This window comes from Engraulis encrasicolus, unplaced genomic scaffold, assembly GCF_034702125.1.
Source record: "Engraulis encrasicolus isolate BLACKSEA-1 unplaced genomic scaffold, IST_EnEncr_1.0 scaffold_28_np1212, whole genome shotgun sequence".
Classification (NCBI taxonomy): domain Eukaryota; kingdom Metazoa; phylum Chordata; class Actinopteri; order Clupeiformes; family Engraulidae; genus Engraulis; species Engraulis encrasicolus.
In genome coordinates this window covers 142501-166466 of record NW_026945577.1, presented here as the reverse complement: position 1 = coordinate 166466, position 23966 = coordinate 142501, and the positions used below count along the sequence as shown (strand labels likewise).

General features: G+C 42.0%; 2 protein-coding genes and 1 long non-coding RNA gene across 3 annotated transcripts in view; all 3 read right to left on the bottom strand.

Moving 5' to 3' along the window:
* Window positions 1-6145: 6145 nt before the first annotated feature.
* On the bottom strand, window positions 6146-8089 carry LOC134443134 (uncharacterized). Its single transcript, XR_010033571.1, has 3 exons — window positions 7950-8089; window positions 6623-6803; window positions 6146-6267 (listed from the first exon to the last, which is right to left on the bottom strand). It is a non-coding gene; the product is annotated as an uncharacterized LOC134443134 (long non-coding RNA).
* A 239-nt stretch (window positions 8090-8328) lies between these two features.
* Window positions 8329-12970, bottom strand: LOC134443096 (GTPase IMAP family member 8-like). The gene is made up of 6 exons (XM_063193031.1): window positions 12280-12970; window positions 10920-11624; window positions 10065-10286; window positions 9582-10019; window positions 8927-9016; window positions 8329-8357 (listed from the first exon to the last, which is right to left on the bottom strand). Exons 1-6 carry the CDS (start codon window positions 12968-12970, stop codon window positions 8329-8331), a joined length of 2175 nt encoding a protein of 724 aa, XP_063049101.1.
* A 2915-nt stretch (window positions 12971-15885) lies between these two features.
* The window catches only part of LOC134443095 (uncharacterized), a 51422-nt gene continuing 43341 nt past the window's right edge, over window positions 15886-23966 (bottom strand). The window contains exons 13-14 of the mRNA XM_063193030.1: window positions 16869-16918; window positions 15886-16643 (exon numbers count right to left, since the gene is read on the bottom strand). Coding sequence (XP_063049100.1) covers window positions 15886-16643; window positions 16869-16918 — 808 coding nt within the window. The remainder of the gene's footprint in view (window positions 16644-16868; window positions 16919-23966) is intronic.

The window sequence follows — 23966 nt, the reverse complement described above, 5'->3', positions numbered from 1 at the left end:
TACCTGTCAACCATCCCTAATTTCCCAGGAAACTCCCTAATTTTGACTAATTTTCCCGGTTTCTTCCCAATTTGACATTTTTCCCAGAAATATCCCGAATTTTCATATTATCAAAAAACACAGTCGGTCCAGTTAGGCTGTTATCCCCACGGCCCTGTCAGTTAGACCAGTTAGAGCCACTCCCCCTTTTGAAGAGAGACTGAGAGGGTCTTGCTTGTCAAGCTACCTGCCAGTAGATTTTACGCCAAATGACACCAAGAATTTCAAGTTCCTTGAAAATAGGCCTACAAGCAGTCACCCTCGATCTCCGTAGGCGTGTGTGCGCCCACTCTCTGCCTCAGAATCCGTCAGTTCATACAACGCTGTTCACATGGTAGGCTAAACAGCCACGGAACAGTGAATCATGCAATTTAACCTAATCACAACCTGCTCCATGACGAAGTTTTGCACAAGCCCCAGACAACTTAAGCGACTAAACAACAAGGAGTCGAGGCCAACACCAAAATTCCTGACTAGACCGAGAGCACCAGTATCGACCGTACGGGCATGGCCCCTCGGCCGATGACTGGTTTGATGATAATGAGGAAACGGACGGGGATGTGGAAGAGGTAGACGTCGTTCTAAACTTAGAGGGATTGTTTTACCAAGAAAAAATTAGACCTGAAATTACCCTTCTGGTCCAAGGGACCCCCGTACGTTTCCTCTGTGACTCTGGTGCTAGCCGCACTACAATGCGGGACTTAGTCCCACACATGCGCTTAGACCCATATGCAGAGGATGTACGCGTCCGCTCTGCACAGGGAGCAGTGGTAAAAGTTCCTGTTACCATGCCAGTTTGGCTACGAGACCCGGACGGTACGTCGTGCCAAATGCCCGTAATCATCCTACCGCAATGTCCTGTCAATTTACTGGGAAGTAGTAAAAAAAAAAAAAAGAAGACCCTACGGCAATAGTACTTTTGTGTTATTGGATAAAGCGGTACGAATAGAAAAAGACTTGATAAATGCTTTGTATGTGGAGAAAAGGGTCACTGGGCAAGGCATTGCCCACAAGAAAAAAAAAAAAATGTAGATCTGAAAACTCGGAAATTATAGCAAAACTAGTGTGAAAAAGCAAATGACAGCCATTTGGATTACTCACTGAGCAGTTAATGTCTCAGATAGCCTACCATATAATAATAATAATAATAATAATAATAATAATAATAATAATAATAATAATAATAATAATAGTAATAATAATAATAATTGTATTTGTATAACACTGTGTCATACAAGGCAAGTAATGTGGATATCTGTTTGTCTGTCTGTGTGGGCCCTATTTGTTGTATGAATTGTCCTAGTGGGACACCCCACTGTGTGTGTGAGAAAGATTGTATATGTGTCTGTGGAGTGAGTGCCTAAATATGTCTGAGAGTGGAAGAATTTTGTTTTTTTTGAGTGTTTAGTGGAGGTACTCTATTGTGTTCAGAGTTAGCTGGAGCTTGGGAGTGCACATGTTGAAACAACATTTTTAAAATAAGAATAAGCCTTTTATTTTATTCTACAATTCAACTTTGAGGTGTAGGATTTTGTCATGATTTTGTTTTTCCATACATTCTTACCCATTTATTTTTGATTAGGAGAAAACGGGGTTGTGGAGTTATGTTGTTTCTTTACTATTTTCAATTGAAAGTTAACATGTTAATGTTTAAGCCTTTAAGACACGGCATTATAAATTAGCTGTTACCAGAATGGCAATGACCAAGTCATAATGTATTACTAAAGGCCCCGTGCACTGTCATGGTAGTGTAGTGTAGTTGCAAAAGAGTTTGCTTTCATGATTTACAGTACCAAAATGTCTTTGTTTCTTCTAAAGAATAGATGAAGCTTTCTCCTTGTTCTTATTTTTTTTTTTTTTTAAAAAGAACAATGGGTTTGAGATCTTGAAATAACGCAGGCGTTATTTGATGGCCCAAAGGTGCTGTGAGTAAACCCAATTTGGACCTGGTCTGAGAGTTAGGTCACATGTGCTGAACGTTTCTAGAAATTTAGGTTGTCATTTTGTTTTGATTGACTTTTAACTATGACTTATTTCTTCGTTTTATTTCATCGAATTTCTTGCCTTATTATGTTCTATTTTGATGAGTTATTGATCAATGGATCATGGGTTTGGTTTAAAAAAAAAAAAAACCCTAAAAGTTGGGTAGTAGTACTCAACTAGTCATTTCCAATGCAATTATGATCTGGAACTTTATTTTAATGACTGGAGCACAATGTAGACTCTGATAAACTAGCAAAAACTAGACTCTGAATACACAGAGGCGCTTGACAAAATCACCCCAGCAAAGATAACAGTGTCCTATGTGTAGATGTTTACACTAGCTCGGCAGCGGCAGTGATAGTGACAGACTCTGTATAGATATTAAAACATACGGATGGCTGCTGTTTGTCTCAGAGGCTCTCTGTAAGTAGCCCAAGGTCTTGTGAAGGCACCCGTTATCAGACACAGCAGGCCAAACTATCAACATGCACATTTCAGAAAGACACTCTCCAACAGTGTATGCTAAACCACCTGTTTGTCACTGAAAAGACAATAAGACCTAAAAAACTGAACACCGACCTAGATAAAACAATACCAAAGCTTAAAGTTATGTTAAATATCTATCATTGTCATTAGTTTAATACTGTAAGTGTGAACATTGCTTCACATGGTGTGTGATGAGACATGTCAATGTTCTCTATTTGCTTTTAAAAGTTTGAATTTGATGACGTTGGGATCCTTATATTTTCATTTGTTTGATTTATAAACAAAGAGACAGTTGTCTCTCTGTCTTTTCATTTCAGTCGTCAACTTGCAATCAAAGTGAAAACTGATTGCCAATAAGGTTTTAGTTCTGTTACAAAATGTTTTATGTAACCGATACATGAAGTCAACCATTTTTTGCTCTGATTTGATTTCAAATTGATCTGGCTTGAGTGTACATGAAAGAAAGTTGTTTTCCCTATAATACTTTTTTTTGTGTTCTTTGAGGAACAGGCCCAGTGTTATGGAAACGAGCTGAAACACAGCTGATGTGAATGGAAGGAACCTAGACAATACCAATGATCGCTAGGTTAAGTGAATTTTGTTTTTAATTTGATAAGTTTCACAAGATTTTCCCAGAGTTTGTTTTGTTTCAATTGGGTAATAATTTTAGTTATAACACTTGATAAAATGACAACTGTTATTTTTTTTCTTTCTTTCAAACCATGGAAAGTTTGACCTAAAAGTTAGACAAGGTCTGACCTCTATACCTTAGATAAAGGGTCTGTCTGGTTGTTTGTTTCATTTTTCGTTTAAAGTTGTGTATTTTACAATGGCAGTTGTGTTTTCTTTCTTTTTATCTCTTACATTTTGATTGGTTCATCTAGTGATCTGTATGTCTGGGTGATGACAATGCAACTTTGGAATGGTGTGAGAAAGTAGAGTAAATTGGTGGAGCCATGGGCTAAGCCATGTATCAACAGGAGGGATATTATTGGATTCTCAAATATTACTCATACTCAAAAAAAATTATTTTTACAAAATACATTTTTGAATGTACTGACATTATTGGCAGGAGTTGGGCTAGGCCCCTATATCACCATGACCTCATGACAAAAGGACAGTGAGGACTGCATGCCAATATATTTCAGTTCTGTTACAAAGTGATTTATGCAGGCCTAACTATCATGTAAAGACAGCCAATACTATGGGTATAGTCATTTTGTACGGCATGCTTAATGTTTCTTAATGTTTCTTCTACATTCTATATTGGATGAACTATGTGGTCAACACCACATTTTGTCAGTTTGCGTTTATCGCCTATTCTGTAAGGAACTGTAATGTAAACGTGAGCCACAATAGTCAGATACTGACCAGAGTAATTTTCTTTTTCATAATTTTGCTCTTGATAAATTGTTGTTCCCCGGGAATGTAGAGCTATCTATTTTATTTTGATTATAGATTATGAGAGAATGGTTGGGCGGCTTTGGGTTTTGTTTTGTCTAAACTAACAAAACATTTTTTGTTTCTTCTCTATTATAATGCTCTCTAATCTGTTACAACTACGCACCTAATCTAAACTAATGTCTGTGTATTTCTTTAAGCAAATGTTTGAAAAAGCCTGCCTTGATGTATGCGAGTGATTCTCTGATTCGGCTACGCTTTTAAGTCCGTGGATTTTATTTGCCAATTCCACTAACTATTAAGATTAAGCTTGGAAATTTGTTTGTTTGGCACTATGTAAACATCTAGGTCATTTAGTTGGGAAAAAATACTGATAATTGACTTTTTGCTTTTGCCAAAAGCGTAGGGGAATCGTAGAATCACTCATGCACCTATGAACTGGAGGATGTTGGAAGATGTTTACTTCTCATCATTTACTGTGCTCAAAGTCTGTTTCGGAAATTACTTAAGTCTTATTGAGTCATGTGGATGGCACATGTCTCAAACAGGAGAGATATTTTAGGATTAATCAGTGCATTAAACAAATATGTGTATAGGGCACATGTTAAATGAAACCTTGTTCTGAAACTTCACCCCTTAACCTAACCTAAAACAAACATAAGAGAGCTTCAATGTGGAATCAAATTGCATCAGGGTTTGAATCATTTGTATGTTGGTGGTGTACTATAAACAAAAATGTGGACAGAATGAACAACATCCACTATAATGTGCAGGCGCTGGGCAACAAAACTGAATTCGAGTTCAGGGCCATCCATGAACAACTGAAGGCAACCTGCCTAATGGCATTCCAATCTCGTATTGCGGTTGATATGCTTTTGGCCGATAGGAGTGTGTGCTCTATTTTTGGTTATCAATGTTGTTCCTTCATACCGAACAATACGGCAGCTGACGGAAGTCTCACCAGGGCGATAGAGGGACTGAGATCCCTCAACCAAAAAGAAAATGAAAGACCACTCCGGGGTCGATACTTCAGTGTGGGATGGTTCCTCTGACATGTTTGGCCAATACAAACAGTTGGCAGCGTCCATAATCATGTCTATTGCAATATTTGCGGCGATCCTCACGTTATGTGGATGTTGTTGTATTCCTTGTATTAGAGTGTTGTGCACCAGATTTATTACCACTGCCATTGCACCAATGGAAGAAAAAATGTCAAACCTATATGCTCTTCTAACTAGACAGGATAGTGATGTCGATGACACTATGATGATGTTGTTGGTGGAGACCATGAGCCTCCACACCAATCTGACGATTCCCTCCACGTCCCTGATCTGTTCCCTGACCCAGGGGATTATGATGGGGGCCTCTAAGTGTACCTATTTAAAGAAAAAATCGTTTGAAGTGATCGCTGAATGATGTTAATGTTTGCCTCTATATAGAATAAACAGGGGGAAATGTTGGAACTGTATAAACATGTTATCCTATAGCCTAATTATTCTATAGCTATGATTCAAACATTTTGCTTCTATACAAATGTGCCTTTCTTGCATTGCTTAGAGTTCAGTGTATATTACTGGACTGTGCGGAGACTCTGTCTCTGTATCAGGCATTCCTGAGATAGGTTGCCTGCAGCTTAACCACAACAGAGAACTGGGCCAAGGCCTGTTCGTGTGTTTGTGTGTGTGTGTGTGTGTGAATGAATTCATCTCTATCCTGGGTGAACGCCCCCCTCCTTAGCGGGAAGAGATACCAAAATGTAATCAGGGACAATCCTTCAATAAATATGGCTTGGAGATATTTCAGTGTTAGAACGAGTGGGGAAAATGGTAGCTGACGGTTCTCCCCATCCGCTCTCCAAGCCGGCTTGAAACTTAATTAAGGATTCTCTGTGTCTTTCATTTCAGGTGTTTCATATTTACAAATGTTAAGGGTTTGAACCTAACAGAAACTGATATGGGGGATTTTATACAGGACTGTCTTCGCACACGGACTGTTGTGAAAAGCAAAGTAGAACGCACCGTCTGATCCATCTCTCTTGTCCCGTTGACTGTCAGGATTTGGCCTACAAAAAAATCCTGAAATTTGGCTTAAAATATGGGAAATTTCCCAAATTCTGGTAGCTCAAAGTTGACAGGAATGATCTATTCTAAAGCATTTGCAATGCATACATCATTTATTGTCTTGAGAACTAATCTAATACCCAAACACCTAATCTGATGGTAGTGTACCTTGACAGGAGTGACACGGTGGAGAATATTGTGTAGATTTGGTCCGTCAATGTACTCGTTAGCAATTAGGATCCGTGTCTCACTTACAGAGCATGCCATCATCTGCACAATGTTGGGGTGACATAGACGCCTAAAAAATATATGTTTAAATTTTTTTAACACTAAGCAGAAGTGGCATTTGTGTCAACAGGATTACAAGACAAATACTGAGCTCTTGAAGACCATAATCAAATTGTGTAATAATTGAAATGCAGTTATTATTGAGTCCATGCCTTGCCATATAATTCAGTTTCATACAACAAAATCTAAGAGTACAAAACAATCCGCTAAAGACTTTTAGGTGAAATCCATACACGCAAGAAGTTGTAAAATGAAAAGAGCAGGTGGGGTCAAAACTGGTCAAAATATGTATTTGGGGATTTGATAAATTTCCTTTGATGACAACAGTGTAATACTTGTAAAAAAAAAAAAAAAAACCCTCTCACCTGGGTATCATCAGTTCATTGGTGGTCACTTGATTGTCTCCAATCTGTATGACCTTCACTGCAGCAGGTTGTCCCTGGTACGATCCTTTGTAAACTGAACCAAAGGATCCTCGTCCAATGCATTCAGTCTCATTCACAGATATTGAAGAAATATCCACAAACAGATCTTGTCCTTGACCACCTGGAAAAATTGACCACTCAAGATTATACAAGGTCGTCCTAAACACAATTTTCAGATAGTCCTAAAGGTAATTACTTATTCTCACTTTGTTCAATTCAATTCAGTACATTGGGACCATGTACAATTAAAACATACAGTACATGTTTACATTTCATGCACTGTACCAGAGTTAGCCTTAGGCTATAATTAGCATATGTAGAAGAAGATTATACAAGGTAGGGGGGTGCTGTGGCGCAGCGCGCTAAGCCCTTCCACATTTGGGCTTACATGCCCACGGGGAACCCGGTTCGACTCCGGTTGGGGTCATTTTCCCGACCCTGCCCCATCTCTCTCCCAACCATTTCCTGTCCACTCTCGTACTGTCTTGTAATAATAAAGGCCAAACGGCCTCAAAATATATATATTTTAAAAAAAAAGATTATACAAGGTAGTCCTAAACACAATTTGAAGGTAGTCCTAAAGGCAATTATTGGTAACACTTTACTTAACGGATCGCTAATAAGGTGGTAATTTCCTGTTAATTTCATAGTTATTTCATAGTTATTTTAGGGTAATAACTGTTTGTTTTTAGTAACAACAGCAAAATAACCATACAATTTCCAGTGCATTGTGGTGACACCCTGATGACTAGCAGCACGGTGACACTTTGTTGACACACACACACACACACACACACACACACACACACACACACACACACACACACACACACACACACACACACACACACACACACACAGACACACACACACACACACAGCACGGAAACTGTATGGTTATTTTGCAGTTGTTACTAAAAACAAACAGTTATTATCCTGAAATAACTATGAAATAACTATAAAATTAACACGAAATTACCACCTTATTAGCGATCCGTAAAGTAAACTCTTACCCAATTATTTATTCTCACTTTATCTTTTTATATATCTTTATATGGACTGTGCATTTGTGAGGGACTTAAATAAAGAATTGAATTGAATATTTTTTATTTCAAAAACGGACCAAATTGTTTTCAAACTGAAACGAAGAAACATTTTGATACACAAGTTAATTTGAACCTACCTGTTCTGTGTATCTTGCATAGGCCTACTATGAGAAATGCACGACCCCTTTCAAATAAAATGCTGCATCATTCCTTATCCTTACCTGCATTAGGATGTGCTTGTCCCAAGGTTGGCTTTGGCTGTCCTGCAGTTGTCTTCTTGATCTCCCCACCCACTCTGGAGTGTGGAGACATATCAGATGAGCTGTCCGCAGATCCACTATTCTCTGACTGGCCTGTGGCGTATCCAGATGACGTGGTGGAGGGTGCAGTGCTGAGGGTTTTAAATCGCCTCATCAGCTTGGACATAAGAGATGATTTAGAAGAGCCCAGGGCAGAGTCTCCTGTAGTACTGACTTCGGTTTGACCATCTCCAACTGTATATACAAAATAAAAGGTAAACAAAACACATTTTAATTTTATTGCAAACAGCAGCATTTCATATAATATTCTTAACAAAACTAAATTAAACTAGAAATGCACTCAGATAGTGCAGACCTCCGCCAAGGAGACTGTTTCATAGAACACTTGACTATGTTACACTGTTACACATGTTTTTGTGGAGTTAGAAACGGGAATGTCAAAATTCGCCCTATCCCGCAATGGTGAAGACTCTTTTTAAAAAATCCTCTGATTACAACCAAAATGTAATCACTTTTTCCTTTTGTCATTTCCAACAACTCCCCAACATTTCATCCAAATCTGTGCATGACGTTTTGAGTTATCCTACTGACAGACAGACGGACAGAGTAACCAACGCGACCGAACACATAATTTTCTTGAAGGAGGTATTAAATGAATGACTTTTCGATAAAACCACCAAAAAATATACCACAACCTACATCTTGGAGGTTGTTCTATGCTCCATTCTCCACTGCTCACTGCCACCATCTCTTCTTTCTTGTCCAGCAGCTCTGTCACCTGGCCACCATCACTCTTCTCATTGTCTACAACATGGTACCTGTTCCCACATTTCTCTACAACCCACTGCAGAGCCTCTCCTCCACTCTCAATGTGCTGCTCAATGCTTGTGTCTCCCCTCTGGTGAACAGCAGTATAGTGTGACTCCAGACTCTCTCACCCAGAAGCTCCATGTGTTCCTGCACTGCTCTTCTGTCTGTCTCTGTGAATGTCAGACTCACATCAATGGCCAGGAGTAGAGCATGGGGTCCTGGAGGACACAGAGACACACTGAGGACAATCTCTCCTTTATCACGTTCAGGAGTTTCCTCTACAGTGTAGTTCATCCACCATCCTGGTGCCTCCACTACAGTGATGTGTCTGCCTGCTGTTTCTCCTTCTCTCTTCACACACTCAGCTGTTCTCCCTGCAGTACCAAACTCCTGTCTGCCCAGGATGGTGTTTCCTGATGAACTCCTCCCCTGAAGTCGTCCTCCCAGCAGCACGATCCTCATGTCTGATATACGTGGAACACCACCTGAATAGAAAATGGTAAGAGCAAAGTTTAAAGATATTGAATGTAAATGAATGATGGATGTAAAGCAGAAAATAACATACCAGTACACTGTATCTCAGCGTGTCACATCTACAGTATTGTGAGCGTGTGTGTGTGTGTGTGTGTGTGTGTGTGTGTGTGTGTGTGTGTGTGTGTGTGTGTGTGTGTGTGTGTGTGTGTGTGTGTGTGTGTGTGTGTGTGTGTGTGTGCGTGCATGCGTGTCTCAGAGGGACACACAGCCAAAGGGGAAGGAGGGAGTATGACTGGAAATGTGTCTCACCTGCTGATGATCCGAGAGTCTCTCTCTGTTTCTTCACCTTCGTCTTTCTCTCCTCTGCTCTTCTCTTTTCTTCCTTCTTCCTCTTCATCAATCCATTTATGATCTTTGCATCAAAGTCTACATGATGACCTCTGTTTCCTGCCACCATCTCTTCTATCTTGTCCAGCAGCTCTGTCACCTGGCCACCATCACTCTTCTCATTGTCTACAACATGGTACCTGTTCCCACATTTCTCTACAACCCACTGCAGAGCCTCTCCTCCACTCTCAATGTGCTGCTCAATGCTTGTGTCTCCCAGCCAGTCCCCTCTGGTGAACAGCACTATAGTGTGACTCCAGACTCTCTCACCCAGAAGCTCCATGTGTTCCTGCACTGCTCTTCTGTGTGTCTCTGTTAACAACTCGCTCACATCAATGACCAGGAGTAAAGCATGGGGTCCTGGAGGACACAGAGACACACTGAGGACAATCTCTCCTTTATCACGTTTAGGAGTTTTCTCTACAGTGAGGTCCATCCACCATCCTGGCGCCTCCACTACAGTGATGTGTCTGCCTGCTGTTTCTCCTTCTCTCTTCACACACTCAGCTGTTCTCCCTGCAGTACCAAATTCCTGTCTGCCCAGGATGGTGTTTCCTGATGAACTCTTCCCTGCATATCTTCCTCCCAGCAGTACGATCCTCATGTCTGATATATATGGAACACCACCTGAACAGAAATTGGTAAAAGCAAAGTTTTAAGATTTCAAATGTTTGTGAATGGTAGATGTAAAGCAGGGCTTGACATTAACTTTCTCGCTTGCCGGCCACTGTGGCTAGTGGTTTTCCCGAGTCACTAGCCATCCAGCTATTCTACTAGCCAAAAATTCGATTTTTTTAAATCATCATGCTGTATCTAACCTCAGAAGATGAGGTGCTTTTAGCAAGAAGATGAGTGCATGGGTTTCTACATTGAAATAAAGCAAACAAATAGAAACAGTAAAAGTGATCTTTTTCTTGAACTTAAATACGAACAATTGACACACAGGGGGCAACATGCAGAATATACACTATTCTGATATGTCATACCATAGAATAAGGTACCTGTCAAATTGGCTAGTGACACTGAAATTGTTACCAGCCACAGCCAAGTTTTAGCATTTGGCCGGTTGGCAGGTGCCAGTGTCAAGCCCTGATTTAAAGTAGAAAATATATAGGCCTACTGTATCTCAGTGTGTCACATCTACAGTACTGTGTGTGTGTGTGTGTGTGTGTGTGTGTGTGTGTGTGTGTGTGTGTGTGTGTGTGTGTGTGTGTGTGTGTGTGTGTGTGTGTGTGGAGTATGGTTGGAACTGTGTCTCACCTGCTGATGATCTGAGAGTCTCTCTCTGTTTCTTCACCTTCATCTTCCTCTCCTCTGCTCTTCTCTTTTCTTCCTTCTTCCTCTTCATCAATCCATTTATGATCTTTGCATCAAAGTCTACATGATGACCTCTGTTTCCTGCCACCATCTCTTCTATCTTGTCCAGCAGCTCTGTCACCTGGCCACCATCACTCTTCTTATTGTCTACAACATGGTACCTGTTCCCACATTTCTCTACAACCCACTGCAGAGCCTCTCCTCCACTCTCAATGTGCTGCTCAATGCTTGTGTCTCCCAGACAGTCTCCTCTGGTGAACAGCAGTATAGTGTGACTCCAGACTCTCTCACCCAGAAGCTCCATGTGTTCCTGCACTGCTCTTCTGAATGTCTCTGTGAATGCCCCACTCACCCTAATGACCAGGAGTAGAGCATGGGGTCCTGGAGGACACAGAGACACACTGAGGACAATCTCTCTTTTATCACGTTCAGCAGTTCCCTCTATTGTGGGGTTTATCCACCATCCTGGTGCCTCCACTACAGTGATGTGTCTGCCTGCTGTTTCTCCTTCTTTCTTCACACATTGAGCTATTCTTTGTGATGTACCAAACTCCTGTCTGCTCAAAATGTTGTTTCCTGATGAACTCTTCCCATCATTTCGTCCTCCCAGCAACACGATCCTCATGTCTGATTTATTTGGAACACCACCTGCAAAGAAAATGGTCAAAGTTTTAAGATTTCAAATGTTTGTGAATGGTAGATGTAAAGCAGAAAATATATACTGTATCTCAGTGTGGCACATCTACTGTACTGTGTGTGTGTGTGTGTGTGTGTGTGTGTGTGTGTGTGTGTGTGTGTGTGTGTGTGTGTGTGTGTGTGTGTGTGTGTGTGTGTGTGTGTGTGTGTGTGCGTGCGTGTGTGTGTGCGTGCGTGTGTGAGCATGCGCTTGTGTGCGTGTTTGTGCCTGTGTGTGTGGGTGTGTGTGTTAATGCACAAAGAAACAAACATGTTTGTAATGTAATGTAAGTGCAATGTAATGTTTTGAATTTGTTTTGCCAAAAGGAATGTGGTGTTGTAAAAACTGTTTCAATGTATTGTTTGAAATATCAACAAACCTGGAAAACGAAACTATGATGTATGTGTCTTTGTCTGTAATCCACCAACAGAACATGTTAGTGTTTGTGTGTTTGTGTGTGTACACGTGTGTGATAATCTGTGTGTGTGTGTGTGTGTGTGTGTGTGTGTGTGTGTGTGTGTGTGTGTGTGTGTGTGTGTGTGTGTGTGTGTGTGTGTGTGTGTGTGTGTGTGTGTCAGAGGGGCACACAGAGGAAAATGAGGGAGTATGGCTGGAAATGTGTCTCACCTGCTGATGATCTGAGAGTCTCTCTCTGTTTCTTCACCTTCATCTTCCTCTCCTCTGCTCTTCTCTTTTCTTCCTTCTTCCTCTTCATCAATCCATTTATGATCTTTGCATCAAAGTCTACATGATGACCTCTGTTTCCTGCCACCATCTCTTCTATCTTCTCCAGCAGCTCTGTCACCTGGCCACCATCACTCTTCTTATTGTCTACAACATGGTACCTGTTCCCACATTTCTCTACAACCCACTGCAGAGCCTCTCCTTCACTCTCAATGTGCTGCTCAATGCTTGCATCTCCCAGCCAGTCCCCTATGGTGAACAGCAGTATACTGTGTCTCCAGGCTCTCTCACCCAGAAGCTCCATGTGTTCCTGCACTGCTCTTCTGTGTGTCTCTGTGAATGACTGACTCGCCCTAATGACCAGGAGTAGAGCATGGGGTCCTGGAGGACACAGAGACACACTGAGGACAATCTCTCCTTTATCACGTTCAGGAGTTTGCTCTACAGTGTAGTTCATGAACCATCCTGATGCCTCCACTACAGTGATGTGTCTGCCTGCTGTTTCTCCTTCTCTCTTCACACACTCAGCTGTTCTCCCTGCAGTACCAAATTCCTGTCTGCCCAGGATGGTGTTTCCTGATGAACTCTTCCCCTGAAGTCGTCCTCCCAGCAGCACGATCCTCATGTCAGACATGTGTGGAACACCACCTGAGTAGACAATGGGAAGAGCAAAGTTTAAAGATATTGAATGTAAATGAATGATGAGTGTAATGCAGAGAATATTATACTACTGTATCTCAGTGTGTCACATACAGTACACTGTGTCTGTGTGTGTGTGTGTGTGTGTTTGCTCACGTGCAGCACGTGTGTGCGTGTATGTGTTTGTTTCCTTTAATGCACAATGAAACCAAACGTGATTTTGTTTAGGCAAAGTGGGTGTGGTGTTGTAACTAGGGATGGCGAAAATGTAAAAAAATCTTAACCGGGTACTGAGCCTCATTAACCGGTTAACCGGTAATCTTTGCGAAGAGGGTGGAGTAATAAAAAGGCTTCGAAACCCGCCCACCCAATGCAAAAGTGTGTGCCATAGAGGTAGAAAATAACAGTAGAGTTGACCCCGCCCCTCTTTTTACGGCAATCTGTAGCGTCCGTTATCTATAGGTAGATCAGAGAAATGTAGCCTGCGTTAGTTCTGCCAGGAAGACTCGGGTCACCTGTGCATTTCGCAGAGCCAATCAGCGGCTGCCATTTCCTTTATAGCGACGTGTCTAACTCTCCTTTCTTGCTGGCTTGGGCATGGCCGGTCCGAAATCTCCTCCTCCATCCCCATCGCCACCAGTTGGGTCCAGTCTTCCTGTCTGGGGGGTTAAAGGTCCAGTTCCTGCTGCACGGCTACGGCAGGCTCTACTGGATCCGCCAGCGCAAGACCCGGGCTGATGATAAACCCTACGCCAAATACTGTCTACTTATGCCAATTCCATTGTCAACTATGTTAACATTAAATCGTTAAATACGAATTCCTCTCTCTGAGTCTTAATGGCAGAAATGGAAATTAACGGAGAACGAGGCTCACCTCTGTCAAAAATGGCTTAATCATGTGAAAATGTCCATCAACACACTATACAAGGACAATAGTTGAAGTGTGTTGCTAACTATGTTCATAAAAGATATTATTTGATTTTTAAATGAATTTTATCGACTCAAAGGATTTCAGTAGATATTTAGCCAGATATTTCAAATCTGGTCTTAGATTCATTGTGTGACTTCATATTCACACAGTTTTAGTCAATTTTTTGACAGAGGTATTCGCCATTGACTTGCAATGGCTGAAGGTACCTACACTACCTACGGAAGTTGGGAAGCTCCATCTACCATTTCCCAGTGCTGTCGCAAATTGCCGTGTCCTCTAGTGTTATTTTCTACCTCTATGGTGTGCTCAAGTTGGGTCTCCTAAGGGGGCGTTGTCCCCTCCTTCTTCTTCTATTTTTGAGGTGTTTGCACAAGAAGTGCGCTACTGCCATCTACAGGACTAAGGGGACTCCATTTATTCTCAACCTGAGGACTCCGAAGGTCTCCTAAACGGGCGTTCACCCGACAGAGAGTGGATACCAGACATTATCTGAAATGACTTATCTCTGTCTATAAGATCTCTGATCTTAGCCTCTTTTTTTGCTGCTGTGACGTCCCAATGTGCCCCCGTCAGGCCCAGGCCTGCCAGTGCATGGGCAGATATTCTAGACAGAGATACATCATTTTCATGTTCCTGTATCCACTTTATGTNGGGTGAACTGAACGCCCCTTTAGGAGACTTTTGGTTAGGAGACCTTCGGAGTCCTGTGGTTGAGAATAAATTAAGTCACCGTAGTCCCGTAATGGCGGTAGTGTACGTCTTGTGCAAACACCTCAAAAAGAGAAGAAGAAGTAGGGGAAAACGCCCCCTTAGGAGACCCAACTTGAGCACACTTTCGCATTGAGTGGCTGTGTTTTGCGATATGTTTCTTTGATCGACTATCGTTGGCATGGGTAGTTCTTCTTCTTCTCCTGTGTTTTTAATTGGCGGCTTGCAAACTCAGTGCACTACTGCCACCAACCGGGCTGAGGTGTGATCCACTATGCTAAGAATTACTTAAAGCTTGATCCTTGAAAGAGACAGGGATAGAGAGAACAATAACTAGAGCATAGAACAGGAAAAAAGATAAAAATATAAGAAAGGAAAAGGAAAAAAGAAAAAAGAATAGAAAAGGTCAAATTCTATTGCCTAGTCCAGTTTCTGCTAAGTATTTAACTATCGCTGCTGTCTGAATGTAAGGTGTACTGAGTAGTGTGTTCAAAGAAATAGGTGCTTTAATGGCCCTCTGTATCTTTTCCCTTGCCTGAGAGTATTCTATACATTGTAACAAAACATGTTCAACTTCCTCCCTTTCTCCACAATACATACAGGCTCCTGTCTGATGCTTTCCTACAACATGCAACCCACCATTCAAAGCCGTATGGCCAATTCTTAGCCTGGTGATCCACACCTCCTCTCTACGTTTCAGTTCCCCACCGCACCTAACGCCAACCTTTTTCTGTAAATTGTACAAGTGTCTTCTTTTTTCTTCTTGATCCCACCGATCCTACCATAGTTTGTTTATGTTTTCCTTAAGTATAGCTTTAATTTCTGATCTGCTCCAGGACCATTGGGCCTAATTTTGAAAAAAAAATATGAAAGTCTTTCCTAGACAATACGCCCCTCCTCCACCTTCTTTCGCCTTCGTTTTAAATCGACCTGCCTTTGGGCTCTCGCGCACCGACTTTGATTCCGCTGCCCTATGCAAAGCAGAGCTGCGAGACCAAAGACCAAAAAGGCTATTGATTAAAAGTGTTTTTATAGGCTACAGTTTTCAATCATTCATTTCTGTTTGCAATAATAGGCCTATGTAAAGTGTAGTTTAAAAAAAATATTGGAGTGCTCCAACCGCAAACCGCCCGAATTTAATTAAAATATTATTTTTCGTCACGTCACTGCGTGTTTTTGTGTGTGTGTGTGTGTGTGTGTGTGTGTGTGTGTGTGTGTGTGTGTGTGTGTGTGTGTGTGTGTGTGTGTGTGTGTGTGTGTGTGTGTGTGTATCAAAGGGACACACAGTCGCAAAGGAGGGAGTATGACTGGAAATGTGTCTCACCTGCTGATGATCTGAGAGTCTCTCTCTGTTTCTTCACCTTCATCTTCCTCTCCTCTGCTCTTCTCTTTTCTTCCTTCTTCCTCTTCATCAATCCATTTATGATCTTTGCATCAAAGTCTACATGATGACCTCTGTTTCCTGCCACCATCTCTTCTATCTTCTCCAGCAGCTCTGTCACCTGGCCACCATCACTCTTCTCATTGTCTACAACATGGTACCTGTTCCCACATTTCTCTACAACCCACTGCAGAGCCTCTCCTCCACTCTCAATGTGCTGCTCAATGCTTGTGTCTCCCAGACAGTCCCCATAGGTGAACAGCAGTATAGTGTGACTCCAGACTCTCTCACCCAGAAGCTCCATGTGTTCCTGCACTGCTCTTCTGTCTGTCTCTGTGAATAGGTCACTCACATCAATGACCAGGAGTAGAGCATGGGGTCCTGGAGGACACAGAGACACACTGAGGACAATCTCTCCTTTATCACGTTCAGGAGTTTTCTCTAAAGTGGGGTTTACCCACCATCCTGGTGCCTCCACTACAGTGATGTGTCTGCCTGCTGTTTCTCCTTCTCTCTTCACACACTCAGCTGTTCTCCCTGCAGTACCAAACTCCTGTCTGCCCAGGATGGTGTTTCCTGATGAACTCTTCCCAGCATTTCTGTTTCCCAGCAGCACGATCCTCATGTCTGACATATGTGGTACACCACCTGGAAAGAAAATGGTCAGAGCAAAGTTTAAAGACAACAACAGCTAATGTAACTGCATGATGAATGTAATGCAGAGAATACTAGAAAATGTGTAAAAAGGAGTTTCCCAAAACATTTACTACCTCTGTTCAAGTTCATAAAACCTTTGACTCTGGATACAATTTCCCACTGTTTTCATTAGTAAAACAGAACATTTCTAAAGCATCAAATGTGCCATTTACATACCTTTTTTATCCATGGCCAAACTGTGTTTCTGACCAGTGATTATGTTCCGTCTTTATGATTAATATCCAGACAAGTGTCTGAAAAAAATAAGAAATACAGAAATAATGAGCATAACAATTACAAATACTGTATGTATAGAAAATGACATTCGATGCTGTTAATGTACCTTTCCCACTACAGTAGGTACTAATATTGGCATGTTTATTTCTCAGGATTGATTGAATCCATAAGATTTGGGTTTTTTTTGTCTTTTACGACTTTATTGATGATAGGACAGTTTGAGAGGTGGACAGCAAGCGAATGGGGAGGGGTCAGCAAAGGACCCGATCCGGGAATTGAACCCGGGTTGGCCGCATGGCAGACGAGTACCCTACTGGTTGGCCACGGCAGGGCCTGATTAAATATTTTAATGTTCAAAAAATCTTAACTGTAAAATCTTAACTTCGACCGAAAGACCGAAACGTTGCATTATACCATGCAAATGTGAACAGTGTGCGGCAGCTGTCTTTAGGGTTCCACTCCTACGCACCTGACCAAGGAGGGGTGCAAGAATTCTTCACTTACTGAACATCAATAAAGGCACAAAAGCCTCTATGCGTGCCTCTATGCGTGCCCATGGGGACTCAGGTTCGAGTCCGGCCTCTCCACTCATTCACTTATGTAACTGTATAATCTCCACCTTCCTATCAATAAAGGCACAACCCCCCCCCCAAATACATCTTAAAACTAGGAGTGTGTGATTTTTTACAGCTCAGAGACCTCAGGGTATATTGTTGCAAATGGGCTCCAACTCCAACAGATTACAAAGGGCATTTAGGAATGGAGGTACATAGTGAAGAAGTTAAAATTCCAGCAGAATGGATTTTTGTCATGAATACTATATAACTATGTTTACTAAAGGGGTAAAACACATAGCTGAAAACATTATCGACATTCTCTCTCATCACTGAACTAGGATGAAATGTTTGTTGGATAAAGAAATACGACAAACAAAACTGTGCACACAGATTGTCTTAATGCTATAGCAAGAATACACATTAATAATTAAAATGTGTCAAGTGACATTACATACCGTGTCAGAGCTTCCTGTCTGCATCAAATCTTACAGCGATGGAGATTTCAGCACGCCACTCATTACTTCTTGGTGTTGGCAGATTTGGTCATTTTCACAGCAAAACCATTAACCATAATACATGTACTTTCACCTCAGACAGTAGGTCCTATGTATAATATTCTGTGTAGAGTTCAAGGTGGGAGCAGGTTCGCGCTTGCATTTGTGCGAGTTGTGAGAAAAGTTTGTGATGTTTGCTCCACTTGCTAGGTCTAAACGTTATCGATGCCTCCTGTTTAACTGGTTTGCCCAGTACATGTGACTTCATGTTTACCTGACTCTTGGCATCTGGGATGCGGGAGGAAAGGGGCCGCCCCACGTGTAGTTGGTGAACACAGCCAGAGGACCGCCCCACGTGTAGTTGGTGAACACAGCCAGATGACGTACAGTATAAAGTCAGGATAACTTCATGCCACTCCTCAGTTCAAACCTGTATAGCCTACATGAACATGTTTCTTTTTTTTTTGTTTGGTCTTTTTCGACTTTATTTGATAGGACAGTGTGAGAGGTGGTCAGGAAGCGAATTGGGAGACAGGGAGGAGTCGGCAAAGGACCCAGACTGGGAATCAAACCCGGGTCAGCCGCATGGCAGGCGAGTGCCCTACCAGTTGGCTAGGGCAGGGCCTACATGAACATATTTCACATTGTAGTTAAATCATGAAACTATTTTATTATTGCTACTCTATTGTCTAATTCTGAATGTAGCATTGGTAGATGAACCAGACAACCAGATATTCTTGTATGAGCTAGGTATAGGTTCAGATATTAATACATATACTGTATAAGCCTATTATAATAGGTAATGCATACGTAGGTCATCAGAATACATTGGCCTATTCAAGGCAAGGCAAGGCAAGGCAATTTTATGTGTATAGCGCATTTCATACATGAATGCAATTCAATGTGCTGTACAGTAAAGTAAGATAAAAATGATGTAAAATAAAATAACATGAAATAAAATAAAAATAAAAGGATAAGGCATGGCAGGTGAAAATAGAATAAAAAGTAAAGATAAAAGCAAGAAATACGGAGAAAAAAACGTAAAAACATCTATTCAGCCACAATACCTGCACAACAAACCTATTGATCACTGTAATTTAACAAAATGTTCACTTTTGTTTTCTTTCAGAATGATGTGCATGTGTTGCAGTGTCACCAATAGACTCAAAGTAACCAAAAATACATGACGGGTAGAGAGTGAAAGTGAAGCGATGCAGAAAGGCATGTGACATCTATACATCACATGATGAACACAACTCAGCTTGCCAAGGGGACCGTCAAACAGGCGCATACACACACACATGCACGCAGGCTCAGGCCCACAGCAGCCAAATAGTCAAGATATTCAAGATATCACGTTATCATGTAGTCCAGTCTAAAGCAGGTTTGAGGTGTCTGAAGCAGGCTAGAGGTGCTCTTATGTGCTCTGTTTTTTATGACTGGCTATCACGTGGATCATAATCTGTGAAAGTAAAAGAACAGTGTAAAAACACATTTCGTCAAAATTACCTTGAGGTTGGGGGTTGCTGTGGCGCAATGCGCTAAGTCCCCCACATTTGGATTGTATTCCAATATGCGACCTTGTGTCCTCCACTTGTGCTTGTGACCTCGACCCGCCTCCTGGCCCCTCCTCCGTGGAGAAAACAATAATGTTTCCCCGCTGTCGGCCTAGCCAAAACAATTTTTGAGGGACTATTCTTCATTGACCATCCAGTTTGCAAATGAGAAAATGACTTTACTAATGATCTTTTGTGAGATATTGAAATATAATGCTGTTGTCAATTATGTTGTTGTATAATGCTGTTGTCATCATGACGTATTACTTCCTGGTATAAGGCTACAAGCACAAGTGAAGGACGCAAGGCCGCATATTGGAACGCACCCTGCTGCTTGCATGCCTATGGGTTCGAGTCCGGCCGGGGTCGTTTCCCAACCCTGCCCCATATATCTCTCCTGCTCATTTCCTGTCTCCTCTCACACTGTCCTGTCATAATAAAGGCCAAAACATACATAAAAAATACATTGAAGTGGGAAATATAGCAGCTCATTGTCTTGTGACTACTGTAATTGTCTTACTTTGTTAATGTCTTACTTTGCCTTGTGACTGAATTTCTTTTTCCCATCAGGAGGTCTACAGTATCACCACTATGAAATGACACCATGTTTAATTGGGCAGTGACCTCTATCATTTCTTCAGGATCAATGTTCATCTGGTTATTGCTCTTTTCTTTTGCAGACTCCTCGCTCCTTGTTCTTACGTGCCTACAGATCAGTGGTTCTCAACCTTTTTTTAACAGCCACCCCGTTGACCTGCCAAGCCTCCCAATGACCCCCTTAATCTTAGGCTACATAAAAAGTAAAATAGGATAATGCCCCCTAGTGGCAACTGAGAACCCCGTCCTCTCAGTCATTGTGACAGAGCACTCTACAGCACACAAGTGTTCACTGCACACAACGAAATTGCATTTATGCCCCACCCATGCAAGGGGGCAGCCCCCGATGGTGCAGTGCGATGGGACGGTACCATGCTCAGGGTACCTCAGTCATGGAGGAGGATTGGGGAGAGCACTGGTTTATTACTCCCCCCACCAACCTGGCGTCAACCGTCAACTTTGGGCTGCAAGTCTGACGCCATAACCGCTTACCCATGACTGCCTTAATGACTGCCTTCTCAGTGCCCTCTAGACCTCCCTAACGCCCTCCGGGGGGCTGTAGAGCCCTCGTTGAGAAAGAGTTCTCTAAAGCCTGTTCTGAACCACCAACACCAACACCCTGACATGCTGAGAGGATTCAGCCACACAGTAAAAAAAGAACAGTTGTTTTTACGGTAAATTGCTGGCAGCAGTGGTTGCCAAAGTCTACCTTTAAATAAATAACGGTATATTTCCTTTTTACATTTTACGGTAAATTGCTGGCAGCAGTGGTTGCCGAAGCCTACCGTTAAATAAATAACGGTATTATTATTTTTTACATTTTTTTTATATTCAGGTGAGTCCAATTATAGAGTTACAATCAGACGACTGATTGGACTGATTATACTCAGGTGAGTCCAATTATAGAGTTGCAATCACAGACAACTGATTGGACTGATTCTACTCACTGGAGTCTGATAAACATCAACCTAATTATATACCTAAATAAATGCCCAATTGCCAGATTGTCTAGTGCTGGCAGGTGGACTAGTCCAGTATCATCAATGAAGGGTATGCAAATGCATTCTTTATTTAAAAAAAGGCCTGGAAATAACCTTAAGGAAAATCAAGGCCACAGCTAGCGGGGCAAGCAAGCTAACAAACAAGCTAGTTAGCAAGCCATACAGCCACCCTTACAACGTGACCTGCTAGCCGGGCAGGCCAGGTGAGGTGAGGGCAGGCCAGCCGGCCGGCCGGCCTTACAGCCAGACAGCCAGCCAGCTAGCTAGCAACCAGTGAGCAGTACAATGCAACAGTCCCGGTTTAAATACATGTTCAAGTGAACCATGTGACCCGAGTGATGAAGCATTTGGCAGGTGCAGGCAGTAAGTTAATCATTGCATGACAGCCCTTAGCACTCAGGTGAGGTCAGGAATTGATTGACAGATTGATTTGGATGGGGTAGAATGACAGTTTCAAATAGACTGGGCTACTTCTTAAGAGACTGAATCAAGGGTTTACTGTCCCAGGTAGACTTTTTCAAATTATACTAGCCTATAGGTATATTTTACACATTAAATGAGGCTAAACTGTAGGCTGTTAATATATAAGTTACAGTGAATTACTGCAAAATGTGCAAACTGTTGCCATTTGCAGTCCTTAACTGTTGCACAGTTTATTCCGTTGCCAGCTTCACTGTTGTCAAATCTACAACGTGGAGGCACCTGGAGCCAAACAGACAGGCAATCAGTTTTCTGTGGAGTAATTAATATTTAATTCATTATAACCGCCATTGCTTTCTGTTGGGTAGGAGGAATGTAAAAAAGGATATTCTGAATTTTGAAGAGGTTTACTGTGTCAATTTGCCTCTCAAACCAAAAATCTGATGGCAAAGCCTCAAAGTCCAATAAGGGAAAAAATGATTGCGGTGGAGAATTTTAGATTTTGGCTGAACACCAGTCTAACTCTGATCAATCTAACTCTGACAAATTTGCTGTGTACATATGACACCAATGAAAAATAGTCATGTACCGTTTCTTGACTACTTCATCTTCACCTAACGGTATTTTCCAATATTTTCTTTTCAGTGAACAGTTCAGTATTTTCTACATATGACACCTGTCAAAAATAAAGTTATGTAGCGCTTTTTGACTTAATAGTAGCTGGCTGTATTTAGTACAGAGATAAACTGTTTTACATTTTACGGTCACTGACTGTTGCAATTTGACAGTTTTTTGCCGTAATTTCAACGGGCATTTTTTACAGTGCATCTTTCACTGTCTTTTTCTTTTCTTTTTTTGTGTTTTTTTAGAGGCTCTTATGCCTTTATTTGACAGGACAGTGTGAGATGGTGACAGGAAGCGAGTGGGAAAGAGAGACGGGGGAGGATCGGGAAATGACCCTGGCTGGACTCGAACCGGGGTCCCCGTGGGCATGCAAGCCCAAATGTGGAGGGCTTCGCACGCTGCACCACAGCGGCCCTCTATTTTTCATTTTCATGGCAACTTGCCATATTATGAACACACTTCTAACAACAGTATGTTACAAAATGTCTTTCTATAGACCTTCTGTAGATTAACATGTTATACTGCCCAGCCCTCACAAGGGGGCAGCACACAACTATCTAATGTTCTCAGGACGCCAGTCGGTCGCTTCTTTTTGGGCTTGTTCCAGTCGCTTACTTCTCATAGAAAATCTGGCAACACTGAGTGCATGACATGAAAAGAATGTTTTATTTCTGTGTCCACCTGTCTGCTTGTCTGTGAGCAGAAGGTCAGCTGATGGTGCTGGTGTTTTGTTGGGATCAGCTACCAATACTAGGGCTGTAACGATACACTCAACTCACAATTCGGTTCGTATCACGATTTTAAACCTACGGTTCGATACACCTCACGATTTCTGAAATGTATCTCCCTTGAAGTTTGGAAACACTATCATATCAAATCATAAGGTTGTTTTCTGGACTAATGGGTAATAAAACTTTGAAAGAGCGTATCACGATACTACTCTCCTAAAGACAGCAGGAGTAGAGAGAGAGAGAGAGAGGGGAGTACATTTATTAATGGGGAGGGAGGGGTAACCGGGGCGTGCCCTCACAGTTTGTCCCCCTCGGGGCCACAAACTTGCCACCTCCTAGTCAACGCATCACTTAGGAATGGGAGGCACAGTACGATACCTCTGAGTCCTGGGTGTTCTTGGTCACTTCGTTCCCAACTTTGAAAGCCAGTGTGGTTACTTATTTTGCTGAATCAGTCCTTAGACTGGGTGTATGGCGTTATCACTCCATGTAGGCAACATCTTCAAGTTATGTCAGTTGTATGTCTGTATATGGGCTTGTGTCCTCTGTTTTTGTCAGTCGTGCAATAGTCTTGTGATGTGATGTCCTGCTTTAAACGAGTCTTGCTCAGGGATACAAAATGAATTTCAGTGTAAACTGACAAGAAAGTATCATTGCATCGAATCGATCGTAGAGTGGTGGTGGTGGTGGTGGTGGGGTTGTTAGAGATGGAAAGGAGGGGAAGGGGGAGGGGGGTGTCCTGGGTGTTGTTGGTCGCTTGGTTGTTTTATAGTTGTTTACTCAGCTTCGCAGCAGCAGTGGCAACAATTGAGCCTTCGGAAGAAGTTTATAATCCTACAAAGAAATGAGAAACAGCACATATTAATTTTACTACTTAAATTGGCCTACTGTACTGCACACCTTATATCAATTGCATCCTGTATGACTGCAGATGTCGACCATCTCAGCTGCAGAGGTTGTGGTAGCATTTAAAGTAATACACTATTGGACGTCACCTGTTCTTATAGCACACATGAACACACACGCACACGCACACGCACACACTTACAATTGGGAAT